Below are 14,536 nucleotides of genomic sequence, written 5' to 3' on the forward strand. Positions count from 1 at the left end.
ATATATATATATATATATATATATATATATATATATATATATATATATATATATATATATATATATATATATAATACAATCGACCGACTTTGATTTTTAAATAAAAAACCGGACCACCTGGTGACATGTAAAGGCTTAACTAGGGTAAGTAGGTTAACTAGGCAAGTTAGGGTAATTAGGCAAGTTATTATATAACGATGGTTTGCCCTGTAGACTATAGAAAAAATCTATAGCTTAAAGGGGCTAATAACTTTGACCCTAAAATGTTTTTTAAAAAAATTAAAAACTGCTTTCATTCTAGCCAAAATAAAACAAATAAGACTTCCTCCAGAAGAAAAAAATATTATCAGACATACTGTGAAAATTCCCTTGCTCCGTTAAACATTATTTGGGAAATATTTAAAAAAGAAAAAAAAAGTTCAAAGGGGTTAATAATTCTGACTTCAACTGTACATCTGTTTAATAAATCAGTTTTGCTCAAATGCACCAAAATATAAAATGGGGTAAACTAATTTAAGCTGAGCACTTTACAAACATAATGTTTTATTCACACAAATTCTCTGCAATATATTTATCAGTTTGCACCAGAGTTGGCAAAAGTATACACATTCTTTACTCAAATAGAAGTACAGATAATCATGTTTGAAATGACTCTGTTAAAAATTGAAGTACTGACTACACTATACTCGAGTAAAAGTAAAAAAAAAAAATTGACCTGAAATAAGTTAAATGCATAAATTACTACTGTCTATTTTATTTTCAAGGGGTATACACACATCATGTATACATCTACACAAAATAACTTACATTTCTATATATTTTTTTCTCTACAATATTGTCCAACAACACTGCTTAAAAAGTTGTCCAGTTTGTATCATCATGATGGACACAAAACAACTTTACAGCTGTTAAGAACAACAGCTGCCATACTTATTCATGTATTCTAAAGCATATTTTTTTCTGCCTATATACTGTATTCATAACTAATAAAGGTCTTAAATTTAACACTTACTTTTGTTCAAAACATTTTTTTTCTTTTTACAAAGCAAAGAACTGAATGTATTTGACCACAAATAAATATTTGCCTCATGCTAAAGCTGCTTAATTAACTTTAAATGGCAAACTCTTGCAGCTCGATTTCACTGTTTGTTTTTTGTTTTGTTTGTTTGTTTTCAGAGAATTGAGAGTATATTATATTTAACAGATAAAGTTATTAATGCTGTTAATACATTTTTGCATATTTTTTCCTCATCCTTTGCATTACATTTTAATTCGTAAACCCTTCAGTACAAATACACTTGATGTTCTAAATTTTTTATCTAACAATCTATCTATCTATCTAGCAAATTTAAATGAAGACAACAGTATACATGTCAAAACTATAAATCAGTATTAATTCTGTACTAGGAAGCCTCATTGCATAACATGTTCATTGTATATATATTTAATTGCTGTAGTACTAATTGTACAAACATTGACAAATAAAGAACATGATTGATAGTTTTTTTTCCCCCACGGTAATAAATTTAAAGATCAGAGAAGTGGACAAAAGACTTTAACCCCATTTAAATGCCAGATTTGAACAGGAATGCGTCTTTTGTTTAACCTTTGATGTAAATGACCAAAACACATGTTATTACTCAGTATAAACATGACAATAAACATGACATCAGTCATGTTTTCATCGCGGACTCCTCATCCATGTTCCTAGGATAAGCTTAAATAAACAAACAGAGAAGGTGCGCCCTACAGCTCGCAGGCACGCAATGATAAAGAATAAATTTACTAAATGAAAAAGGCATTCAAATTTGGCAATGACAAGAAATAATAAAGATCACGTTGTAAAGCACCGAAAGTAAAACGAAAATAACAAGCGTAATTTTAAAATGTAAGGAGTAAAAAGTACAAATATTTGTGTAAAAATGTAAAGAGTAAAAGTAAAAAGTAGCCAGAAAAAAAAATAGTGGACTAAAGTACTGCTACCTGAAGAATCGAGTTTGCACACATGCGATTCTCACAAATTTGAGTGAAATGGACCACATTGTTAAAGCTTGGTGCACATGCTGGGATGACCCATTCCTGGTGAGCACACATGAAGCATGAAAATGCAAGCACGTCTTCAGATTGCATTCACCCACACTCACTTCTGTGGGATTGGCCATGCTAAAATGTCATCGCTCCATGTGGCCAGCACCCAAAAGCCAGACAGCACTTCAGCAGCGAGATGGCGTGAGGACTTTGATAACGGTGCCCTTTGCCTGCCCCCCTTGCAGAAGCCATGCACAATGTATGGGAAGCCTGCGGAAAATGTCAATGGTCAATTACGTCAAAATAATCCACTCGTTGAAATAGCAAGTGCATCGAACCCCAGGCTTCAGATATTCATGGATAGAAAATGAAGAAAGATGAAAAACTATTTGCCTTGCTGGATCATTTTTAACCAGTGCTGAAATCTCCAAAGCCGTCATGCAGAAAAAAATAGCGACAACCCCCAAGGGAGACATTTCTAAAGAGGAAAATGCTTTTTTTTTTTCGTGCTTGAGAAAATGCTGCGTAAGTAGTGGATTGTGTATTTTTGGCCTTTATTTGTTTGGCTCCCAAGCAAACACCATTTTTAAGGGTTCAGCACAGGGCCGTGATGTTGAATTGAGCTGGACTAGAGACCCGTGGGTCACTAGGGACTCATGTCCGGCTATCTGTTAGAATTACTTCTATAGTAGTTGTCTTTAACTCTAACTTTAAATTTAACTGAACCTACAACATTTTCTACATTTCAAAATGTAAAAATTCTACACACAACACCTCAATGACAATAAAAAAGATTTTTTGAAATTTTGAAACTTTAAAAAACAAAAAAATCACATGTACATAAGTATTCACAGCCTTCGCTCAATACTTTGTTGATGCACCTTTGGTAGCAATTACAGCCTCAAGTGTTTTTAAATATGATGCCACAAGCTTGGCACACCTGTCTTTGGGAATTTTTGTCTATTCCTCCACCATGCTTTACTGTAGAGGTGGTATTAACCTGGTGATGAGTTTAATTTTTGTCTCATCAAACCATAGAACTTTGTTTCTTATGGTCTGAGAGTCCCTAAGACGCCTTTTGGCAATTTCCAGGCAGAGATTGTTTTCTGTCTGTCCACTTTACCATACAGGTCTGATGAGTGGATTGCTGCACAGGTGGTTGCCCTTCTATAAGGTTCTCCTATCTCCAGAAAAGAACGCTTGAGCTCAAACACAGTGACTATCGGGTTATTGATCACCTCCCTGATTAAGGCCGTTCTTCACTGATCACTAAGCTAAGATGGCCAGCCAGCTCCAGGAATAGTCTTGATAGTTCCAAATATCTTCCACTTATGGATGATGGAGGCCACTGTGCTCATTGTAACTTTCAAAGCAGCACAATTTTTTCTGTAACCTTCTCCAGCCTTGTGCCTCAAGACAATCTTGTATCGGAGGTCTACAGACAATTACTTTGTCTTTAAGCTTGGTTTGTGCTTTGAATGCACTGTCAACCCTGAGACCTTATAGACAGGTGTTTGCCTTTTCAAATAATGTCCAATCAACTGAATTCACAACAAGTGAACTCCAATTAAGCTGCTGAAACATCTCAAGAATGATCAGTGGACACAGAATGCACCAAAGCTCAAATTTTGAGCTTCACGGCAAAGGTTGTGAATACTTATGTTCATGTGATTTTTGAGGTTTTTTATTTTAATAAATGTGCGACAATTTCAAAAAATTATTAATATATATTTTTCACATTGTCATTAGGGGGTATTGTGTGTAGAACTTTGAGGGAATAAATGAATGATGGATGATTCTAAGGGCCCATTCATTTAGGGGGGCCACAGAGACATTATGAAGAGCCCGCCAATCCCCCTCCCCTTTAAGCTATATCCGAACAAACCATCATTTTACAATAACTTGCCTAATTACCATAACATGCCAAGATAAATTAATTAACCTAGTTAAGCCTTTAAATGTCACTTTAAGCTGTATAGAAATTTCTTTAAAAAAATCTAGTAAAATATTTTTACTGTCATCAAGATAAAATAAATCAGTTATTAGAAAAAATAAAAACTATTATGTTTTAAAATGTGTTGAAAAAACTCCGTTAAACAGAAATTGGGGAAAAAATAAACAGAGGGGCTAATAATTCTGACTTTAACTGTATATAGTGCTCAGCACAAAAAAAAAAAAAACACAGATCACAGACATCTCTTTTAATTCAATTATTTCCTACAGAATGCTTTACAATATTTATGCATATGCTTTAGATTAGTCAGTACCAAAGCCAAAACTAAAACTTATCTAAAAAAATCATTTAAGATCTGTCCAAAAAAATGTAACACCCAAATTAATATGTTGGAGATAATATGTATGCAATTTTAATGAATGGTAAAAATCTAGATTTTGTTTTTCCACACAGCAAAAAAATGAGTGTACATTTAACTCAATTTGAGTTTAATTTAACACTCCTTGGGTGTACATATGACTCCCTCCATTTTGGAGTTAAAATAACACTTTCTAAAGTGTAAAATTTGTACATTACTCAAAGTGTTTATTTTAACACCATAAGAGTTTATTCTAACATCAAACCGGAGTGGTTGTTACCCTCCAAAGTGTTAATATTTAAAATTTGTACATTACTCAGTGTTCATTTTAACACCATAAGAGTTTGTTCTTACATCAAACTAGTGTTTGTTACCCTTTAAAGTGTTAATATACTAAATTTGTACATTACTCAGTGTTCATTTTAACACTGTAAGAGTTTATTCTAACATCAAACCGGAGTGGTTGTTACCCTCCTAAGTGTTAATGTATAAAGTTTGTACATTACTCAGTGTTCATTTTAACACCGTAAGAGTTTATTCTAACATCAAACTAGAGTGTTTGCTACCCTTCAAAGTGTTAATATATAAAATGTGTACATTACTCAGTGTTCATTTTAACACTGTAAGAGTTTATTTTTACATCAAACTGGAGTGCGTGGTTCCCTTCAAAGTGTCAATATATTACCTTTATTTCCTAATTATCAATTGGTGGGTGTGACAGATAACAGTGATCAAATATGTTGAAAATTGTTTATTAAATGTTCATTAAACTTTAGAAATATTTTCAATACATTCAACTCTGCATTTAAAAATGCAACGACATTTCAATTTTTTTTACAAACTTTAGACAATCTGTTTCCACAAGTGCAAGAAAATAGAATTAACACCTGCACAATAAAAAAAGACCATTGTTTAAAAACTCCTTGTTTTGCAAGTCATAGAAATATCATATAACTCATTTTGTAACTCATAGAAATATCATAACGCGTTTTTTGTAACTCATAGAAATATCATATAACTTGTTTTGTAACTCGTAGAAAACTCATAAACCTGAGGTTACCTGAAACAACATATACTTATTTCATAAAGTGCAAACATGAAAGTGCCCATAGAAGCAACTAAGCTCATTTCTGCCACAAAAAAAGGAACAAGCTAAAAACTCACAATTCTGACTTCAATATAAAATCTGTAAATACATTCAGCTTATGTGCTAAACAATCAGAAGTTAGTGCAAGCTAATTAAATATTTTCGTGCACAAAACAATGCACTGGAACAATGTACAAATATGGTTCTTCAAATCCATATGATGCCTGTAAGTCAAATGGTCTGAAAAAAGGAAGATCCTCAACTCTTGACAAACCAAAAGTGTTATTTTCTCTTACATGGTATGCATGAAGATGCTCAACAAATCCAAGTGTTTCAAAGTCTTTAGTTACCAAAAGGTTTTGGTCCTCTATGAGAATAATTTCACATATTTTACTGAAAATTGGTAAGTCCTTCTCCATTTTACTGAACACCAGTAGATCATGACGATATTCCGTTCCTGAATATTTCAGCCATGAAGTTACTGTGATCTCACGGTCCAAAAAATGTGGATACATTTCAAGAATAATGTCACGATATGGCAAATCATCAAGGTCTAGAGTTTTTAAAGGTCCATATTCAACATTTTTAACGGGTAAACTTTCCCAATGATACGCAATTGCATATTGGTGTTTTATAGCAAAAGACTTGGTGAGGTTTTTAAAATTTTTTATGCTGTTTTTAAAAAACTTGTGTTTCGCTTCACAACGCATCGACCATACATGTACTAATGGACCAATTTTGCGTATACAATGTGGATAATGTAGCATAAAATGATGCTTGGGAATCAAAGACTTTTGTGGATATAGCTCTTTAAAAAGACTATGATGTTCTAAAATTAGATGTTTCAGATAGTAGGTCATGCCTTCTGTTATCACAGGAGAAAACACTATGTTGATGATCTGTAACAACAATAGTAATAAACGCCAGTAATTATTTTCCTCTTCAATGAGGTCTCCAAATATCAGAGGAATGTTCCGTATTAAACAGAATGTCTGAATGGCATTTAGACCTATAGAATTAGCTGTCTGCTCTAGATTTAATCTAGTGGGTCGGTTTTTTCTTTCAAGAAAGCCATAATTGAAAGAATAGATTCTGTTACATACGTCTTGTCTTGGTATAATGCCAGAAAGATATTCAAGAAGTAACTTCATTTCATACTGACCAACACCCTCGAGGATGTCGTGCATTATATCAGGGGAGTAGTTGTCACAAATATGAAAGTATTTTAAGTCATTAAATAGACATGTACGCTTAACCCCAAAAGATGAAGTAATGCTAGGGTCAGCTACCAAATCTGCATAGTGCTGTTCTTGTAACGCTTTGTTTCTTAATGTAATATTAGTGTCGTCTTCACTGAAAACAGACTGAGATGTTTTTTTGTCTACTAAACAGAACCGACAAAAGTAAAGGGCACTAAAAGATTCCATAAAACCAAGAATTGTGTGCATTCCCAAGTTGTCGCCAGTAACCTGTGCAATAGTGCCAAACAAGGGATCTTTGGAGAAAGGAACTGGAATGCCAGAACTTTCAAGGACTTTTAAATCTTCAACAAGGGGCCGCAAAATTGCATCAAATCCATAGTTCTTAATATCCTGTGCATAGAATAATGACAATAAATGTATGTTCATTAAACTTGAATTCATTTTGGGTGGAAAGTTCCTGAGAATAAAGTAAATTACTCCAATTTTATGAATGCCTTGCTTCGAGCCCAGCGGATTAGCAGATTCAAAATCATCATAGTATAACTGTATTTGAAGTGCATTTTTATGTTTACTGTAAAGTGGGTGGTTTTTAAAATAATCCCCATCACAAAAATCTTTATAGACAGATGTACTCGCACTTGGACTTGTCATATGTTTACATATATCCGAATTCCTAAATATAAACTGCAATGTGTTCAAAAGGGGAATGTAAATGAACTTGTCGGTTACAGGAACTTGATCATAAGTCCTCGTCACTCGATTCAATCTACTGTCAAATCGTACACCTAGCTTTATCTCAGTAGGATCGACAACAGCCCATTTGTCTTTGAAATATTTTTTCCATTTGTGTTCAGTGTTTAGATTTGTGAATGGATTATTCATACTACTAAAACAGTCATCTACCTGGGATGCTGTTGCAAAATCCTTTGCTGGAAGTAAATTCATTACTTTACTTTTAATATCAGAATGTATTTCATGGACCAGTTCCTCCATGTCCGATATTACAGAAGTTACAACACTGGTTGCTACTCCACTATTTTGCAATCTAGCAACAATAGATGCACACATTTCTTGAGTGTCAATCATCCTCCTTTTATCACCGAGTGGTGTCTCAGGTTGTTGTTCATTATGATTATTTAAATGTGACGGTTTAGTATCTTCAGTCTGATTTTCAGTCTCTGCTTGGTCTAGAAATTCATGTCTATGAACACTACTCAAGTGTTTTCGAAATCCGGCATAAGTCATGAAGCTATGCTTGCAATTGTTCTGTGCACATTTCAAGTTCAATTTTTTCCAGGATAATAAGCATGAATGAGTTTTAGATGACGAATGAGGTCATTAATTGTTAAATGTACCACTTTACAAGCAAAACAGCGGAACATTTTCAGTCAGTCAAGAGAGCTAATTCAGAAGTTTGGCTCGTAGGTCCTTTACCCTTGGGGTTTCACGAACTGTGCCACAGCCAATCTTGTAGATTGTTGTCTGAACAAATGTAAACATTGCATTTAAGGAGTGGGGGTATGACACACTAAAAACAAAATACGCTTTAAACAGTTCGTCAAAAGCAGAAAGGGATGACTTTGCCTGACATGGTAGAAGTTTTCCATCCAGAACAATGTAGAACTCATGAATGGCATTCTTTGCAGAGCCAACTGCAAGGAGATGTGGTTGCAGGCCTTCAGTCTTCTCAACATATTCAGTTAGACTGCAACAAGCCTGAAACAGGTGAAAAACAGATTTTCTTACAAACAAGTAACCTACAATACAGCTCACTAATGTTTCCATGCAAACCTTGTGAAACTGCACAACATGATCCATTGCCTCCTTAATGCTGATCTTTGTTGAATTGTTTCTACCACCTGCTGAAGGTGGCAAAAGGAAAGCCAGTAGTAAAAGACAGGACATGTCACTGTCCCATCCTGCAAGCAAGAACAAAGAGAGCATGTAGATCAACAACAAATACAACAATCAAAAACTTACAAATAACAAACCATTTAATACCTTGCCATTCACATTCCAGGTTCTGCCCAGTGCCAGCTGCAAGGAGGCTGTTTAGGTACAAGTTTGAATTAAGCGTTTTCGCCTCTGCGATGATCTTCGGCTTTAAGGTGTCCCATTGTTCTAGTAGTCTGGAAGCGGTTTCAGTTCCAAATTTGATGTCAAAGTCTTGAAGAACCTGTAAAACAATTACAAACATAACAAAAATTCACACCATGCTTTTTGCATATTACCTAATTTTATCTCAACAAAATACTATTATCTGTCTCTTTCTCTTACCAATCCCTTTGTGTCGTGAAATCTTGGAAAAACTGAAAGAGCTGTGCTGGACTTCTCTGCATCATGAATAAGCTGCTGTCTGTGCTTGAATGTTAATTTCATCTTCTCAAAAATCTGGTCCTTGTCAGCACAATGACTCATAAATGATATGGCTTCTTTGCATTGGTCGCCATCGAGCTGCTTTTCCAAATAGTTCCAGTTGGCTCTGTTAGCTGTTGGTCCTCTGTTGCCTTCATCCAATGCTGCACTTGACCTGGCATTTCTTGTGCTCTGGCTTTTGCTTCGGCGTGAAACTGTTTTCAGACGCCATGATATGTATCCTTGATTGCTCTTAGGGTCATAGAAATGTTCCTTAAATAAAAACAAAATGACTGCTGATAAGATCAAATGCAAACATTTTAAATTTCTGATCATGTCACTACACTAGACTAAAAAAATACTGATGAAGAATAAAACAAAATTTATTTAATTCAATTAGGGGAACTAGAAATGTGACATGGTTCCACAAAATCTAAAATGTTTCTATAAGGTACAGTAGAATAATAATAAGTTTTAAATTCTTACATATCCAGTTCTTGAGTATGGATCCTTTAGTGATGGGCAAAGAGTTACAATTCCCAAGGCACAGCGTGTTTTTGTTTCTTTGGAAGGGACACGACTATAAGAACAAGAAAAATAAGTTAAAACACTAAAACAGTTTGATTACAAAAATTGTATCAATGATTTTTAGATTGAAACTTACCCTTCTTTTTCAGTTATGTATGCAACAACGATGTTGACTAACTGTCGCCGGGTTGAATCTGTGAGTTTTCCATGTTCATTATATTCGGCCAAAACGGCAAGTCCACCTGCCTTTTCTTTCAAAATTTCACTGACAAACTACAATAAAAACAAAGTAATAAAATGTCCGCATAATAATGTGAAAAAAACTGCCAAACACTTGAACTAGTACCTGCTTAGCCTCAAAAGCTTCATCAAAACGAGGTCTCTTCATGCTTGGCTCAGCACGGTCATCAGTTTCAGGGTGGTTTGGGGTGAGAACTAGTGTGTCTGAGTGGGAGCTACAAGAATCGAGGACTGTGCATTCTGAAAGTAATAATAATAATAATATTAAAAAGCATGTTATATGTACTGCATTCTAGTGATGTGCCAAGCAATTTTAAAATTAGATTTGCCCAAAGCCAAACTTCTTAATGTTTAACATCACAAAACCAAAAGGTATGTCAGAGATTTTCAGCATACAACTTTGCATCGCATAAAACATGGAATTGGTCTTTCAAACTTGCGAATATAGTAGGCTATCAGTTGTTTTTGACTCAAGAGAGAGCAAAAACAGTATTTAAGATGCTGCTTGCTCCCTCAGTCACAAGTGCAGCCGCCAGTTCACATACAAAACTGATGAAATAAGGCTTCACAAAGTAGGAAAAACCCAGAAGATTAATTTGAAAAAGATACATTAATTTGATTTTAGTAATAGGATTTACTTTTAAATATTAAATTTAGTAGTACATTTCAGTCATGAATGGTTGAATAACTAAGCATTTACACATTTTTAGATAAAACAATTTCACAATTTAAGCACAAGTTATCTGACATATCGTTTTAATGGAACTGTAGCTTGTCGCCACATATGAGGCCAGTTTAAATAATTATAACAGGGCTCGAAATTGCGACCATTTTGGTCGCATATGCGGCCTAAATTTTATCTATGCAACCTTAAAATATATTTGGGAGGATTTCTGCGAGTGCTTAAAATTGTTGTGTGCGACCAGTTTTTACTGCAAAATGTTCACCACATGCGCGGATTCGGGAGACATTCACGCAGAATGCATCTCTAAGCTCTTTGTCTGCACTTGAAACGCAGCACACAGAAATGGTTTAAAACAATTGTCATGTCGACTTGCTGCAGTAAACAAAGCCAAGTCCGTAATGCTTGCCCCACCTTCACGCTCTTCTTTTTGGCCCACCACTGCTCTAGCACTGAATGCGAATGATTGGTTAATATCAGCTGTCAATCACTCAGTCAGCGCCTTGCCTTCTGGCGTCGGATGAGAGAGCTACTACCGTGAAAAACTGTAAAGCGCTGAAGATGAGAATGAAGATAACACTGGCAGATTTTGTTTTAGACACCATGGCATCTAAAGTTATAAATGACACATCTTACTAGTGACTATGTGCTGAATGTTAATCCACCATCTACACTTTTCCAAGAGTAGAAGACTTCCATTGGCTTCAAGTCCGCTATGAAAAGTCTGTGGGATGGAGTTTTCAGGTAACTGTTTGCCAAATCTAGCACGACAGCTTCTGTTTAATCCTTTATATAAATCTCCAGATGCTGTCCGCCATGCAAGGGGCAGCTATATGTCAAATTTAACACCACGTACACCATCGCAAACGGGCTTGCACCGAGTAAACTAACATCGCTACTCCTAAAAAGACCAGTATTGCTATTAACATGACGTATGCATATAATAAGGTACAGTAAGTGTCAAAAGCATCAGTGCAATATCAGACAGCACTTGTGAGAACAGCACAGTTATACCATTAACAGATTCATTCAAGCAGTGCGTGCAGGGCCAGTGATCGCTCCGTGTATGCTTTTGGTCACTCAGTTATGTTATAAAAATGTATTTTCTTGTGATAACTGGATTTCGTTGAGACATATTTTCCTTACGCTTGCATATCTTATAAATTTTTTTTTTTGCTTGTTAGTTTGATTAGTGTTGATTTCAAATGCAATAAATATGTTTGTATAAAACTTGTAACGGTGCTCATAATTGGTGGGTGCGACTAAATTTTGGCTGATGCGCCTAAATTAGGAGCACCGGTGCTACCAAGCAAAAAGGTTAATTTCGAGACCTGTTATAAAGTCAGAAAAAAAGGCAAACAGATGTGGTTTATTAAACATTGAATGCATGGGACCAGAAAGCCCTGCATACAGAAACTTGCCTGAATCTTGGTCAATGACTCTCCAAAGTACTTCACGCGATTTCTCCTCCAGCACGTCAGTGAAAACATCTTCATCTACCTCCACACCGGTGTCATCTTGCAAAACCAGATCCTTTTGCTCGATGGAAAATTTCTTCTTGACTTGACGTATTAAAAGAAATAACATTAATTGAAAAAAGACATTCCACCTGCAGCAACAGTCAAAACAAAAATGGAGTCAATAATTTAAGAACTTACCTTCTTTTATTAGACTGCTGTAATCAACTTCATCTACCTTAATCAACTTCTTTTTGCCTCCATAAATGACTTTGAAGAGCATTGTAGCTAAAGAAAAAAAAACAAGTTTTCGTTTGATTAGGCTTACAGTGTGATTCAAAAGAACACATATTGATAAACCGGTGTTGTGCCGAAATCTGTGACTTGTTGAAAACTGTGACCCGGGTGTGACGTTTAGTAAAATCTTCACTCGGCAAAGTGCATGACGTTCATGCATGTGACTGTGAAAGCGCAGACACAAAAATCAAGCAAATAGCGTCGAGCGGTGATGTAAAGAATGTTTCAAATCCTGGGATTCAGAAAACAGGTTCATGGAAGAATTTTAATGTAGTCGTGATATTTTGTTGTTGTCTGCAGGTAGACTGCTAAAACTAAACATTTAGTTGTGAGATTGAGTTGAAAAAAACAGTTCATTACAAAAGCTAATTACTGAGTGTCACATTTTGTATTAGTAAAATTAATCACCTTTTTAATGACATTCTAATCAATTGACATCCAAATGTATAAAGATATCTGGTCATCAATGTTTTAGAAAACAAATAAATTTGACACAAAATGTCAATTTATTAAACATTATAGTAAGTTTATACAGGGAAAACACTTCTATCTTAATCCTACCTGTATCACATGTAATTTGAACTCAGTAATTGGCATTTGTAATGAAATATAGGATTTTTTCGACTCATGTTTAGTTATAGCAGTCTACCAGCAGACAACAAAATATCACGACATTAAAGTTCTTCCATAAACCCGTTTTCTGAATCCCAGAATTTAAAATATCCTTTACAGCACAGCTCGATGCTATTTGCTTGGTTTAGACGTCTGCGCGTTCACAGTCACGTGCATGAGACAAGCACGTTCCCGAGTGAAAATGTTACTGAAGAGCGCGACCTGGTCAAAATTTTCGACGAGTCACAGATTTCATCACAACGCCGGACATCACTAACTTAACGTTATATGGGTTATTCATTTGAACGGATCGTTAGAGAAAAGGAGAAAAGCTGTAATTCGCAGTTTAAAACGAAGTGCGACCAAAGTGTAACATTAAAGGACGCGCATTTTCAAAATGCAGCTGCCTCAGGGGCAGTCAACGGCGGGAAACCCCGCAGTTATAGTCACAAACTAATTTTTAAAACACATAACGTTAAATATTTCGTCGCGAGAGGATTAAAACTGTATTAATCTGAAATCATAGCCATTTAACTTATCTTTTCGATATGTTTAGGGTCCACGTGCAAAATAAGCCAATGGCCTTACAACATGCTCAAATTAATTAACGTTAGCTTCGACGCCGTGCGACACTTCTCACAAACATTTACAAATATTTAAACTATTTGCTAAATGTAATTATAACGTTAGAGTATTTATTATCGTTGTATCAAACATTTCTTTAGAAAAAACGGCTAAAACTTACCACTAAACTCGGAGCCTCCAAGCCAACCTCCGTGGGATCTCCAACTGAGAAGACAGCCGCGGAGCTGAGCATCGTGGGAAATAGTGATGACCGATTCGCGAACGAATCATTCAATTTACCTGGATCGTCCTAGTGAATCAGTTCACCAAGTCCAACTGAATCGTTTGAAACTGTTCACAGTCTCCATTAATCACTAATCACAAATTACTTCAAAATCCTTGCTTTTTAACCGTGCCTGGCACTTTCTCTGATTAAAAAATAAATAAGATAAATTATTTAATTACTAGAACAGCGTATGAACGTCACTTCATCGGCTTAAAAAAATCCTAAAGAAACAGGTTCTCGTTCAGTGTACTGAATGGTTCTAAAACAGTTGCAACGGTTCTCGAACCTTGTTCTCGAGTTAAGAACCGGTTGCAGCTGTTTTGGATCACAAGTACACTGAACCGTGAGCTACGTGAACGAAATGCGGTTTCTTTCGGACCCGTCCGATTTAAGAACCTAAGAGCTAAAACTGTGCGCATGCGTGAAGTGCTGTGACTCCTGAAGCGGCCGAACACATTTAAGCTCATGACCGTTGTCTGAACCAAACTAATTATTTGGACTATTTTGTGCTAATGCTATTATCATCTTATGAAACATTGATTTATTAAAATAAGATTATTTAATGACAATTTAATATTAATAGAATATGCATGTGCATATAGTTCACTGCTTCTGATGAGAATTAATTTATTATATCATATAATTGATTATATCATCAAGACTCGTAAAACATACTGGTTTGATCACTGTTTGTCCTAAAAAACCGGTTCAAGTAAAAAAAATGGACTTCCCATCACTAATGAGAAATACACTGCATATTGGGTTAAAAGTTTAACACTGGAAAAAAAACTCTTAAATATACGCGTTTTCACACTCGTGGATCTAAATGTACTCCAGTTTTAACACTGAACAACACCAAAAAAAATCACACTGTATATTTAACACT

General features: G+C 35.2%; 1 protein-coding gene across 1 annotated transcript; it reads right to left on the reverse strand.

Moving 5' to 3' along the window:
- Window positions 1-5,078: 5,078 nt before the first annotated feature.
- On the reverse strand, window positions 5,079-13,591 carry LOC103908890 (uncharacterized). Its single transcript, XM_021476708.3, has 10 exons — window positions 13,546-13,591; window positions 12,093-12,179; window positions 11,856-11,996; window positions 9,859-9,992; window positions 9,649-9,785; window positions 9,471-9,564; window positions 8,907-9,257; window positions 8,631-8,805; window positions 8,421-8,548; window positions 5,079-8,345 (listed from the first exon to the last, which is right to left on the reverse strand). The coding sequence occupies exons 2-10, from the start codon at window positions 12,172-12,174 to the stop codon at window positions 8,031-8,033; spliced, it is 1,557 nt and encodes a 518-aa protein (XP_021332383.2). The 5' UTR covers window positions 12,175-12,179; window positions 13,546-13,591; the 3' UTR covers window positions 5,079-8,030.
- Window positions 13,592-14,536: the final 945 nt, after the last annotated feature.

Source organism: Danio rerio, chromosome 15 (assembly GCF_049306965.1).
Source record: "Danio rerio strain Tuebingen ecotype United States chromosome 15, GRCz12tu, whole genome shotgun sequence".
NCBI lineage: Eukaryota > Metazoa > Chordata > Actinopteri > Cypriniformes > Danionidae > Danio > Danio rerio.